The following is a 13,686-nucleotide window of genomic DNA, read 5'->3' on the forward strand; positions in this document are numbered from 1 at the left end:
TGACATAATAAGGGATGTAGAATGCGAGCCATAAAGAAGTTGTTGATGAAAAACACGAGGCCTGGGAGATCTGCTTAACTCCAGTGCAGGTCCAAAACTCGCCTTCGGGTATGCTAGCGTGCCAGTTGATTTGATCCTGCAATTAACAAGAAACAAAGGCAAAGAAAACGTGGTTAAATCCATAAACTATAGCCGATCGACTAAGTGCCGATGACATATCATTTATCTTCGAGCCGATGTCATATATGCATCGATCGGCAGTTATAGGTAGATAATAAAGAACTAAATCTACTCGATCGGCTGTAGATATTAACAATATATAATCCTTATGTCGATATATACTTAAATCAAGTGATTGGGATAGATCGGTCGCCATACCGAGACAGTATAAATCACTTAGATTAAAATATATACTAACAACAAGACTATATATGTTCATAGCATAGCCGATCAAATAGATCTAGCACGTATCGGCTAATACTCCGATACAACTCTATATTAAAATATTAAACCAAGCAAAATATACCAAACAAAAGCCTAATATACTTAAATGCAATAAGATCTTGACATAAAGGGCAGATTTAACATGTCGGTAAAGCATATAAAGCAAATATAGTTAAATCAGGTAAGATCGGCTGAAACCCCGATACTACCCTAATCGGCAACCAAGAAGCAGGCTAGATATTGAGATTTTAATCATGACTCATAAGATCAAACAACTGATACAGCTATAAGTATGAAAAGAAGAGCAATATCTAGACAATCAAGCCATTGGAAGTTTCATAGAGTGGTAGATATCATATATAATCTAAACCAACATCGATATCCTAACCTAATCGGCTGCCCTCTATTAGCAGATGTTAGCCAATTGTAGGTTAGATGACGATACAGGGGCGAAGCCAGGATAAATGGTCGACGGGGTCAATACTAATTTAGTGTATGATACATTGTTAGATCTTCTAAAATAATGGGGGGGGTTTCAAGAATCGCTCCATAATACTTTGCTTGCCTATTTATCTCTACTACATAAAAACAGAATTTATCATCCACCCTGAAAGAAAAAAAAAAGGGGGAAAAACCAGACCCAACAGAAAACTAAATAACGGGGAAAGTAATTTCATCCCTCGAGGGGATATCCCTCGTTTCGTTCATCTCATCTAAATAGCTAGATTAATACGAAATATATCACTCCACAAATATGCAAGTTAAAATTTAACTTCTACAAATTGAAACAAAAATAACAAATATAAATGCGAATGTACGATAACTATTTTCAGTTTATTTTTTTTGTTGTAACTTGTAGAAGTCAAATTTGATTTTGCATGTTTGTAGAGTGATATATTTCTTATCAACCTATGTTGTCAATTTTTTTATAACTATTTAGATGACATGCAAACAATGAGGGGATATCCCCTCGAGGGATGAAAATCCATATCCTAAATAATGCTACGAGCAACCATTGGCCCATATGAGATTGTCGCAACGCACGGACATGTCTATAAATTATACTACCTCCGTTTCAGGGTATAAGACTTTCTAGCATTGCCCATATTCATATAGATATTAATGAATCTACATATTATATATAAATTCATTTATATCTATATGAATGTGGTCAATTCTAGAAAGTCTTATAACCTGAAACGGAGGAAGTATTAAAAACCGGACATAATTAATATGTAAACAAAGTAGACATTAAATGCACAAATACTCACTGCTAAGATTACCAAAATGTATATTGGGCCTTTGGGCTGACGTATAATCATTAGCGCTAGCTAATTCCTATTTGTTGCTTGCTAATCTCAAACGTGTCGTTTCAAGTTGCTAATTAATCAGGCTATAACAAATCATGGTTACCAGGGTCTAGTGTTTTTATCGACCGGGGTCATACACGGTAAAATTAAGTGGAGTAAGAAACGTACACAAGAAATCGTCGGGGTCAGTGGACCCCGATAGATGGCTATAGCTTCGCCCCTGTGATGATATTGCCACAGATTATACAACATATATGATAACTCGACGAATTACATAAACAAAATTAGAGTATCGTAAAGATGGAAGTACTAATCTTGAGAATGCAAGCTGCCATAACAAGTTTTACCTATTGTTGAAAATCGAAACCGATGCAGCTCAACCCGAAAGCAAGAACTCGTCGAAATAAAACGAAAGCAAAAAAGGGTGGTGATGCGCCGAGATTGTATTGAACGTGTGTGTTAATTAATTACATGGGGTTCGGGATCTATTTATACCCGAGAATTACAAACTATGTCCATATCGGACACGACTCTTATCTCTAACAAACTTTAAGATACCATAAGCCTTTGCGGCAGATTTTTACCCAAACATATCTCTAAGGAAATTACATAAAATATCTAAATTAATAGATACAATTGCCTTCCCTGGACTCTATCCATGCATGGCAATTATCTTGAAGCATATCAACTAGACCCGATGTCGTCCACCAAGTCGTATTGTCGGAATCGGCTATATCACTTAACCCAGTCTAACTCGGACTCAGCCGATCCCAGTCGTAGCCGATCCGGATTCCAGCCGATTCTTACTCTGTTTCCGCGATAATCCTTATCTTTGATTCCGCTTCGATCTAATCTTCCTTTCTGATGCTGATATTACCAAATTTGGTCGTTAACAGAAGTACAATGCCAAAGCCGTTGACGGTTTGGCAGGACTTCTAGAAAGGAAAAAAATAAAACCAAACGATAATTATGTTCGATTTTTAAAATCCTAATGACAATAAAGATAAAAGACAGTGGACGAGCCGTAGAGAAGTATAATGGCAGCGTTTGACGGGACTTCTAGAAATTATAAAAATGAAACATAACGAGACAATAAACTCTAAAAACTACAAGATCTAACTTTTAAAGGTTTCAAGAAGAATGAATAGAAATAGTAGTAAATCAAGCAAGCAAATAAAGAAGATATGATAAACGTATGGGGTAGCGCAATTACACAGGCCACCTAGCTATTTTTTACAATACTACTAATAGAGGAGATAAAGACAGTTGCATCCATACCCCCGGATTGGGTTGTCGTTTTGTAACGGTAGCTTGCTGCCTACTACAAGTAGTCGTTTCGTTTGGCTAAGACAGGGACTAAAAAATTTTTTTTAGTCCATATCACATCGGATGCTTATATACTAATTATAAATATTAAACGTAGGCTATTAATAAAACCCATCTATAATTTTGGACTAATTCGCGAGACGAGTCTATTAAGCATAATTAATCTATAATTAGTCTGTGTAATGTTACAGTAAACATTCTCTAATTATGAATTAATTAGGCTTAAAAAATTTGTCTCGTGAATTAGCTTTCGTTTATATAATTAGTTTTGTAAGTAGTTTATATTTAATACTCTAAATTATTATCTAAATATAGAGACTAAAGTAAGTCCGTGGACCCAAACACCACCTAAGGCTCGGTGTACAGATTAGGCATGCGCATGCCGTGACGTGACTGGGACTCCACGGAATTAGAAAGGGCGCCGTCGGTCAAACCCGCCTGCCTACCGTTTTGTTTGACGAGATGACAGTACTCCCTCCATAAAAAAATAAAAAAAAATAAAAAAAAAACTCTACACAAGTGAAAATTAAACGAGGTGGGCGCCATGTGGAAAAAACCCATCTCCGAATCTAAGGCGTTACACTCGCCCCAGGTTACGTACCGCTACTCTCTCTCTCTCTCTCTCTGTTAAGATCATCTTTATCTCTTTGAAAAAAGATAAGGAAAAATAATCACCTCGATCGATCACTTTGCCGCCCGTTATATATGGCCTTGTTTAGTTCTAATTTTTTTTTTCTAAAAACGTCACATCGAATATTTGACACATGCATCAAGCAATAAATATAGATAAAAAAATTAATTACATAGTTTGCATGTAAATCGCGAGATGAATCTTTCAAACCTAATTAGTTTATGATTAGCCATAAGTGCTACAGTAACCTATATGTACTAATGATAGATTAATTATGCTTAATAAATTTGTCTCGCTGTTTTCATGCGAGTTATGAAATTAGTTTTTTTCATTTATATCCGAAAACCCCTTCCGATATCCGGTCAAACATCAGATGTGACACCCAAAAATTTTCTTTTCGTGAAATCGTTAATTTCCGAGACGTGGGGGAGGACAAATCCAAAACTCCCAACCTGATCGGCACTGGTAGTTCATAGTTGGATGCAGGGATGCCCACCCAGCCACCGATCCATGGAACCGATCGACGCGTTTGCTTATTTGACCACGTTTTTCAAAATCGAACACCCCGTTTAACCCTCTTTTCATTACACCGTTAGGATTTCAATTAGAAAAAAAAAATATTTACTATTTAAATTGACCAAAATACCCTCGACACACTTCAACCCTATCCAGGCCAATCCTATCTCTCTCTAATCTCTTGCGAGCGGCGCACAGAGGGAGAGGTCGGCGGCGGCGGCGGAACACCGCACGCCAGTGGCTGCGGCGACGCCATAACATGGCGGAGTGGTGGCGGCTGCTGCGTGGGACTTCGGAGGCGGCGTCACACGGCGGAGTGGCTTCGGGGGGCGGTGGTGGCTGCGGCGCGCGGCACCGGGGGCGGCGGTGTGTAGAGGGAGGTCAGCAGTGGCATCGTAGTGAGGAGATTCGGTATCATAATCTTCGGTTCACAAAAATAACATGTTACCATGAGATTTTTAAAAGTTACATATCAATTGTATTATAGGTACATGCAATATACAATAAATATACTATACTTATATTTGTTAAAAACTTTTAGAAAAAAGATTTATCGATAAATATATATATATATAGCTATTCTCAAATAACCTATTTCAGTGTTGTGGATGACGGAACACGGATGTCGGACGGAGAGGGTTCCGCTAAACGATTAATCGGAGTACGGGCGAATAATTGGTATTTGACGGAAATTTAATGTTTTGTACAAATATATGTACATAACTCATAATAGCTTATTATTTTTGATAGAAGAAAAACTTCAAGCATGCTCACCTGTTCGAGATTCAAACAGAAGATTAAAATGACAACAACAAAATATGGAGATTGGATTTGAAAGAGGATTAGATGAAAAGAACTAACCCTAGACTTGCAGGTTGTAGCTTCAGGAATGAGTTGCGAGGGTTTTTGATTACAAACGACGTACTGTAGCTATATATTGCTAGGTTACACAACTAATGGGCCAGTATCGTGGGCTGGCTGGGCAGGGCCTTCCGGCCTTGTCACATGATTTGGCCGTTTATTCGGCCGAATAGTCGGAAACGGCCGATTAATCACTAATGACGGTGATTATACATCCTAAAACGATTAATGTTTAGCGTTTTGCTCATTCGTGACGGAGGGGTCGGCGCCAACGTATTAATGCCCGAATATACGGCCGTACCAACCGTTATCCACAACACTGACCTATTTGGGCATGGTAAGCTGGTGTTTGGATCCAAGAACTAAACTTTAGTTCCTATCACATTAAATGTTTGGACGCTAATTTGAAGTATTAATTATAGACTAATTATAAAACTAATTATATAAATGAGAGCTAATTCACGAGATAAATTTTTTAAGCCTAATTAATCCATAGCACATGTTTACTGTAGCGTCACATAGTCTAGTCATAGATTCGTCTCGTAAATTAGTCCAGAGTTTTGGAATAGGTTTTATCATTAGTTTATGTTTAATACTTCTAATTAATATCTCAACGTCTGATGTGAGAGAGACTAAAATTATCCAAACCGAAGTATTGGCAGGCATACATGCACGGAGAGTTGGAGACGGGCTGGCATGGCCCATTTGGGGAGACAGTAGCGGAGTACGGAGGAGCGACGGGGCAAGCGGAGCCAGCGCGCGAATTCCCGTGAGACGCGTACCTGCATGCAAGGCGTGGCGCGCCCAGGTAGGCTCGCGCTGCCGCGGGGTGACCTGTGTACTGTGATCTATATCCTCTCGCTGCCGCGTGTGGTTGCCGACTGTACGGACACCCCAGCCAGCGGCGCGACGCCCCACGGCCTTACTATGCCCTTCTCGCATTGGACCGTCGAGGAGTAGCCGTAGTTACTCGGTACCCTAGTACTTGCCCTTTCCGTAGCGTGATGGTTGCGTTGGGTTAATTGGCCCCCCAGCTACTCGAGTTCGGACACGTCGAAGCCCCATTGGCCCACACCGCCAGGTCACTCCACATCCCAACCAACGCGATTCGTCCACGACCATGACATGCGATCACCCCACCCCCTCCCTCAAGTCCACGCACGCGCGCCGCGAGCCAAAAAAAAAATACCCCAACGCGACCGCGGCCAAGGAATGAAAAAGGTCGCGAGAACTTGTGGCTGGGAGGGTCCAGGGCGCGCACACGCGTCCTCCCCCTGCCGATCACCTTTGCCACCTCTCGCTACGCTATCCCCGTATAAAATTTGCGTCACTCCACCATCCCCTGCATCCCGCATTTCCTCCACTGCATACCAACACCAACCACTGTACTAGCACTACTAGTATAGCAAGAAGGGTGATGACGACGACGACGGCGGAGGGCGGTGGCGGGGTGGCGCCGTTCGTGGCGAAGACGTACCGGATGGTGGACGACCCGGCCACCGACGGCGTCATCGCCTGGGGCAGGGACAGCAACAGCTTCGTCGTCGCCGACCCCTTCGCCTTCTCCCAGACCCTCCTCCCCGCCCACTTCAAGCACTCCAACTTCTCCAGCTTCGTCCGCCAGCTCAACACCTACGTACGCTCTCGCTTTCCTTCCATCCCATTCCCTGCTTCCTGCTCGCTCGATTATATTCAAAATTCTGTCATCAATGGATTGTGCAGGGGTTTCGCAAGGTTGATCCGGACAGGTGGGAGTTCGCGCACGTGTCGTTCCTGCGCGGCCAGACGCACCTGCTGCGCCGGATCGTGCGACGGAGCAGCGGCGGAGGGGGAGCGAAGAGGAAGGAGGAGGCCGGCGGTTGCGGCGGCGGAGGGGAGGCGGCCGCCGGGGACGTCGACGAGGAGAGCGCCGTGGTGGCCTTGGAGGTGGCGCGGCTGAGGCGGGAGCAGCGGGAGATCGAGGGCCGCGTCGCCGCGATGTGGCGCCGCGTGCAGGAGACGGAGCGCCGCCCCAAGCAGATGCTCGCCTTCCTCGTCAAGGTCGTCGGCGACCCGCAGGTGCTGCGCCGCCTCGTCGACAGGGACAACACCAACGCCGCCGCCTCCAACGCCGACGACTCCGCCGTGCATCATCAGGTCAAGAGGCCGCGCCTCCTCCTCGACTCATCCTCCACCACCACCACCCACGGCGACCGCCACCTCGTCACCGCCGCCGCAGACGGGTTCTACGCCGGCGGCTGCGGCCCGGAGGCCGCAGCTGCCGCCGCGTTCGTGCCGGACGACGCGGTCGACTTCACCGGCCTCTACACCGGCGGCGACGGGTTCGGCAACGCCGTCGTCGACGCCGGCGTCGACTACCCGCCGGCGTACGCGTTCCCGGTGGTGGACAGCGGCTACTAAAGCTGTAACCGCTTTGAGATTCGTGCTCTTGTTGCCGATCCAACGATTTGTGTACGCAGTAGTATTTTCCGTTTCAGTTTGCCCTCCCCAAAGTGTTTGGACGAAGTGGCTGTGAACGGCGAAGGAAGGAAGCTAGGTAGCTCTCCTAGTAGCCATGTTGGGTTTTTTCCCCCTTGTTGGGGGTTTTTGGTCTCGGTGTGTGCCTGACTTGTGGGCCAGCCGGGTGTATATGCGCAAGCAAAAAAAAATAATAGTACTGGTAGTATCTAAGTTCAACAAAATTTGCTCCGTTTGAACAAAAGATTTCAAAAACTACAGAAACAGGAAAAGCACAGTATTAGGAATCGAATGTTGGAATCGAATGTTGAGTGTGCCTTGTTTGGATGGTTATGAAAGGAAAAATATTTTTTAAATGTTTGGTACCATTCATTTTTAGAACACGTTTAACCGTTCGTCATTTAAAATATTTTGTGAAGCATGTAAACTATATTTAATAATAAATAAAAGTATATTTAATAATAAATGAAATGATAGGAATGTTTAAAAAGTTAACGGTAAACGGAGAGAATACACAGGAATTTTCCCGCGATAGCTATCTTTGTATCTTTCACTTTAGACTATCACAAGGCATCTTAGCTCACTTTATCTTTAGACCATCTTAGCATAGCAGTTGTTTGATTTTATTGCCATCATTATGATTCACCACGCATTTTTTTTAGATGAGATTCACCACGCATTGTAGCTCATTTTAGCTATATGGTCCCATATATGACGTACATCAATTTACTTATGGCTACCGTTCTGCTAGCCGTTCTTTCCAACGTAAGCCACACATTCTTGTTAAGACATAATAGGAAGTTTAAGTGTGGTTTGCTAAAGCTAGTCACTAACCGAACTGAACAATAATACTCTCCTAATTCAAATCGTACTTCACTTATTTGCGTTGGCCGTAAAATAATCTTTACCAGGTGGGCAAATAAGTGAAATACCCCTCCACCCCCATTAAAAATTCAATCCTAACTACAAACCTAGGGTATATTTAGGTTCATAATTAGAATTGATTTTTAGTTATGTAGGATTGATTTTTAGTTCATAACTAGGATTATATTTAGGTTCATAATTAGAATTGATTTTTTAGTTCATATAAACTAGGATTGGTTTTTTAACAGAGTAGTACGATTAACCATGATTGTTAGTACAATTAACCCAACACATTCCTCAAATTAAAGTACTATCACGTTGCGACAAGAAGCATCAAATCAAACACCCCGTAATCCTTTTCAATGGCGAGTGCTGACGTGCTCAGCCGGCCCAGCGTCACCCTCCGGATTGGAGCGGCAGGTTTCGTTTTCTCCGCTTTCGCTGTCAACCTCAAGAGGGATTAGCTGGAACAAAATCTCCTCATCATTCGATTAATTTAAATCAGGAGCGTCTCCGGCGAGCGCAAGCCCAGCCAATCGCCGCACCGTACGTGGGCGGTGACGAGGCTTCAGCTCGGTGGAGCAGCTGGCCCGCTGCCATAAATAGTCACCCGAACAATGCTAAACAAAAAAAAAATGCAGACGCAGCCATCACGGATAGTATTTATCCTGTACCTCTCGCCTTCACGATCGGTGGCCGTCAGCTGATCATCGATGGGCGATGGCGTGACATATCCCTTGGGTTGTTGACAGAAAGGTATAAAAATTCGTCCAGGTAGGCCGAAAGGCGCTAGTCTCGAGCTGATGAGTTTGCTAGGGTGCATACAAATAGCATGCCACGTACCACTTCTACAATTCAGGACCACGATGTGCTGTACTATAGCTCAATGAAGAACTGGTTAAGTGCATTTTAGGTAACTACAAATATAATAAACAACAGAAGGCACGATTACAACAGATCCCTTTGTAGTTTCCAGCTATAGAACCCGCATCCGACAAGTCAGTACTGGTCCCTAGAACATAATCCTAGAAAAACCGTCCCCATCATTCAGGGGTTAGTCCACCCCGAGCAGTAGTAAATTATTACTACTAATAGTAGATGGTTAGTGTGATGACAGTCACAAAGTCCAAGAATTTAGCTGCAGATACACTACGTGTTATTGCAATCAGGAAGGAGTGACTTTGCGCCCCAAGTATATATCAGAACCTCCCTAACAATCTTCTCCCAAGGGACTTCTGTAACAGTTTCTATACACCAAGATGATGGGGCAGAAATTGAAGTGAGGGAAAGAGACAGATTGATCTTACTGCATTTACAGTTAGCAAGTCCATGACAAGACCGTGACAGATTCCAAAGCAGGATGCCACATCAGCTCTTCCAATTCTACAACCTGGCATTTCACATTTCCATGAATTAGTATAGGAAAGGGCAAGCGTAGAAATGTCATGTTACTGTTGAAATAATTCTTTTGAGCAAGTTGGACATCAATTTTCATTCCCAAACTGCTTCATTTAGATGTGAAATACATGCATGAGCAATAAGGAGGACATTACGTGAACATATGTGGACGGTTTCGGGAAAGCTGAGGACGTTTCACAGGCGAGATTATCATATTTCGCAGAGCTGCAGAAGTATTATTCATGGCAGTGCCGAATACGGGCCGTGCTGGCTGTCTGGGCCTAATATCAACCGGAGGCGCCGCATTGTGAGCAGGAGATCCCGCAGACAGCTCAAATGGTCCAGAGGTGGACCGACGTTGCCTTGGTGGTGGAGCCCATCCCTCATCTCTCCGCCCTGGAGTTTCAGGAAGACCAGCCAATCCTGCAGCCAGTGAATAAGCTGTTTTTGTGGAGGGCTAAAAGCATTTTAACTTTTATATATTTAATAGTGGCTACTAGCAATCCAAGCATTACAGTTAACAGTTTTTCTGGTTGGAAGCATAACAAAAGGGTGTGCACAGAGGAAAGGATGAGTTATATGGTATGAGAGAACTAATAAGCTGAATGATAACATGTTAAATTACCTTGTCTCAGAGGGTCGCTGCTATCCATTATGTTGGGCACGCCTGAGAACAGGTCTGGCTGGGCTCTTGGGAAGTAGTTGTTCGCAGGTTGAATTGCTGAACGCTTTGCCGACTCATACTCGCTTCTCAGCTGATCATACATCTCATCAAGCTTCCTTTTCTGCCTGGAAATGACAGCAGTCAATTCTCCATATAAGTTGGATGAAGCAGAGGTTTATTCATATGAGAATTAAACTAGAAATGTACTGTACATACTGACCTGGATTTCTCAGCAAATTTTTCTTGTAGCTCTTGCTTATCCCTCGACAAGTTTTCAACCTCTTGTTCCATCAACTGGCATTTTTTGGCCATTTTCTGGTATGCAGTATGAACTTCTTCCAGCTTCTCAGTGAACTTTGCCTGCATAAGTTCACACTTTTGCCTACACTGACCAACAATTCTGTTCATCTTGTACTGCATCTCCAGTTCCTTTTGCCCAATGTAAAACATGACACTTCTGTATGCACTCTTCATAACTGATTAGCATCATAGTTAGGGAAAATCTGAATAGTCACCAAGCCTTAGACAATAATCATATAAACAATTTTGATCTTTCAGATTTTTGCATTACTATGACAATAAAACAGGACAAGAGGCTAGCTACGCCATAGATTCCATATAGCAGTTAGTGATGATTTTCAACAAAAGTAGCACAAGAATCTTACGGACAATGAGAAAATAATAAGGATACGTATCTGTGGAGAAACTCCAGCCATTGACATCTGTACCAATGAGCAGACTGGCTGTTAGAAAAAGAAGGATTGCTTTTATCTACAATGAATCGTAAGCGAACTTACATTTGTCCAATCATCATTTGGATTTGTATCAACAGGTCTCATATGGCTGAGAAAAAAAATTATAATGTTTAGACTGTCTCAAAATAGTAAACCACTGGAGTCCATTTTCACTCGAACACATCAAAGAAGTATAAAAGCTTCAAAGCATGCTAGAAAGTAAACTCCATGTGTTAAGCACCCATTCGGATGAAATGACATGGCAATAACCATCGAGATGATAAATATGTATGCGTTTGAGGTACTTTTGGCATCCCTAATTGTCAAATCATGATGTACATTCAAAAATAGCTTACAGGAAAGAAGAGAAAATGTAGTATGAGATAATGAATACAACTTCAAGAGTAAACAACAGACCTTTTTGAAAGCACTTGATCACAAATCGGGCATGCAGCATCATTGCTCAGTATTTTCTTAGCATCCTCTGTACCTGCTCAACGGATAATCATCAGCAAGGATCAGTTATGTATACTGCAATAGCAGCAGACAATGTTAGTTTACAATGAGAAACTGGTTAAGCAAAACTAGTAAGGAAGATTGCAGGCATACATAAAAGATGACCGCAGGTTGTTGATACAGCTTGCCCTTCCAACTCCCGCCAGCAAGCATTGCACTTCATTTTGCTTCTCACTAGTAAATTAAGTACAGAGCTGGTAATACGCAGAAACCTGCAGGTAGAAACATAGAATTATGAGTTGCAAGATATAAACTGAATACAGACAGCAGTTGTATTCTGCATGTCTGAACAGAAAAACAAACCGAGCAGAGACAGATCATAGCTACCTAAGTATCACGGATCAAATGAACAAATAATCATATTTCGTATGTGCCATTTGGAATAGCTAAATGGGATAACCCTTCAGGCACTTGCACTACTCGCATGATAAAAGAAATGGTGCGACACTTAATACTGATAAGCAGCTAGCTTTTGTCATCTTTTTAGCCAATGAATTCTCCCACTATTTACAGAGACTACAGTCCTGACAAAGGGTAGCTCAAAATGCACTAAGGACTATGCATTCAGAACCAGTTCTGCATCGCACAACATGTCACTTTCTTATGAGCTATTGCAGGAGAGATGGGATTCTACAGACTTAGTAGTAAAAAAAGCATAATACTACCTATGAATCAAGGCTTACGGAGCAATTAATGAAATAAATCCAATTATCTTCAAGTAAATGATCATTTCAATAATATTTTGCGCATGCCCTGAACATAGAATGCAGCATAAATAGAATGGCAGATAAAGCTGTAGCATCTAGAACCACCGAAGCAGGCAGGACTACATAATAGACACAATATACGAGCATCATGCACGAAGAAATTGCACCATTTCCTTCAGAGCCCAACATCTGCAGTTGAAATCCACCAACGAAGCACTTTAAATATCAGCAGCGGAGCAAGCTTTCTATTGGGAGTACGAACAGAGCAACCAATCGCTGGTGGAATTGCAGAAATGGCGATGACAATCGTACTAAATATTGCTCCCATGAGCGACCAAACCGAAGCCTTAGTTCGCAAAACCCGTAATATTGCAAAACCGTAACCATTCCATAAATCCCCAGCGAACTGGAAACGAGTTCCCACAGGAAATTTCACAGCCAGTGGCATCTCCAAACGCACCAATAATCGCAGTATTTCTAGGTAGAAACACTACAATCTCCGCAAAACACCTGAAATTTGGGTCAAAATAGCCCCTAAAACAAACCTAGATCGGATCCATCACCAAAACACGCCACGGAGAAACGAACCCCCACGATATCTGCCGGTGCGATTACCAAACGGGGGCGCGTCGGTTACCTCACGCGAACCCTCGGCGGCGGAGGAGAGGCGGAGGAGCGGGGGCGCAGCGCAACGCCACCTGGGCCTCGAAACCCTAGATCCGGAGGTGGGGGGTGGGGGGCTCCCTCCGCGTCGCCGATACGTCACGGCGGAGATGGGCGAGCGGGGGATCACCGAATCGGGGCGCCGCCGCGGCGGTGGCGGCAGCAGCGGCAGGGAGGGGGAGAGAGAGAGAGAGAGAGAGAGAGCGCGGGTTTGAAACGGGAGAATGGCAAAATTGCTTTGCGAGGCGGAGGGGGCCGCGTCGCGGTGTCCTTGGTGTCAGTCACTGACAAGATGGGCCCACTGGGCTCGGAGGCGCTGGTTCTGGGGCCACGGAATTGGGCTATTGGGCCCACTAGTTTGCTTAGTGGGCTAATGAGATGAATCGTGGAATTTTTTTTATTTATATATTTTTTTATTAAAATATTTTAAAAAATAATCTTTTGTTTCGAAAATTTACAAATGCCTCTCGCCCGCTGGGAAAAATCACCCTCACAGAGGGTATTAAGGGACCTAAATGTAAATTTTCCAGTATAACTTGTCAACTCTATGATTTTACAATTTAAAATTATATTATATAAAGTCAAATGAAATAAA

At 43.1% G+C, this 13,686-nt stretch overlaps 2 protein-coding genes across 3 annotated transcripts; one reads left to right on the plus strand and one right to left on the minus strand.

Moving 5' to 3' along the window:
* The first annotated feature begins 6,338 nt into the window (after positions 1-6,338).
* LOC4328809 (heat stress transcription factor C-2a-like) lies at positions 6,339-7,913 on the plus strand. Its single transcript, NM_001409873.1, has 2 exons — positions 6,339-6,724; positions 6,811-7,913. Exons 1-2 carry the CDS (start codon positions 6,506-6,508, stop codon positions 7,486-7,488), a joined length of 897 nt encoding a protein of 298 aa, NP_001396802.1. The 5' UTR covers positions 6,339-6,505; the 3' UTR covers positions 7,489-7,913.
* A 731-nt stretch (positions 7,914-8,644) lies between these two features.
* LOC4328810 (E3 ubiquitin-protein ligase CCNB1IP1 homolog) lies at positions 8,645-13,333 on the minus strand. 2 transcript variants are annotated; one of them, NM_001409875.1, is made up of 9 exons: positions 13,066-13,333; positions 11,815-11,933; positions 11,623-11,695; positions 11,269-11,314; positions 11,163-11,193; positions 10,692-10,947; positions 10,433-10,596; positions 9,963-10,203; positions 8,645-9,799 (listed from the first exon to the last, which is right to left on the minus strand). In NM_001409875.1, exons 2-9 carry the CDS (start codon positions 11,882-11,884, stop codon positions 9,793-9,795), a joined length of 888 nt encoding a protein of 295 aa, NP_001396804.1. In that variant the 5' UTR covers positions 11,885-11,933; positions 13,066-13,333; the 3' UTR covers positions 8,645-9,792. The 2 variants fall into 2 exon arrangements, with proteins under 2 accessions (NP_001396804.1, NP_001396803.1); NM_001409874.1 differs by having other exon boundaries at positions 9,963-10,230.
* Between the last annotated feature and the right edge of the window lie 353 nt (positions 13,334-13,686).

This window comes from Oryza sativa, chromosome 2 (assembly GCF_034140825.1).
Source record: "Oryza sativa Japonica Group chromosome 2, ASM3414082v1".
In the NCBI taxonomy this organism is placed as follows: domain Eukaryota; kingdom Viridiplantae; phylum Streptophyta; class Magnoliopsida; order Poales; family Poaceae; genus Oryza; species Oryza sativa.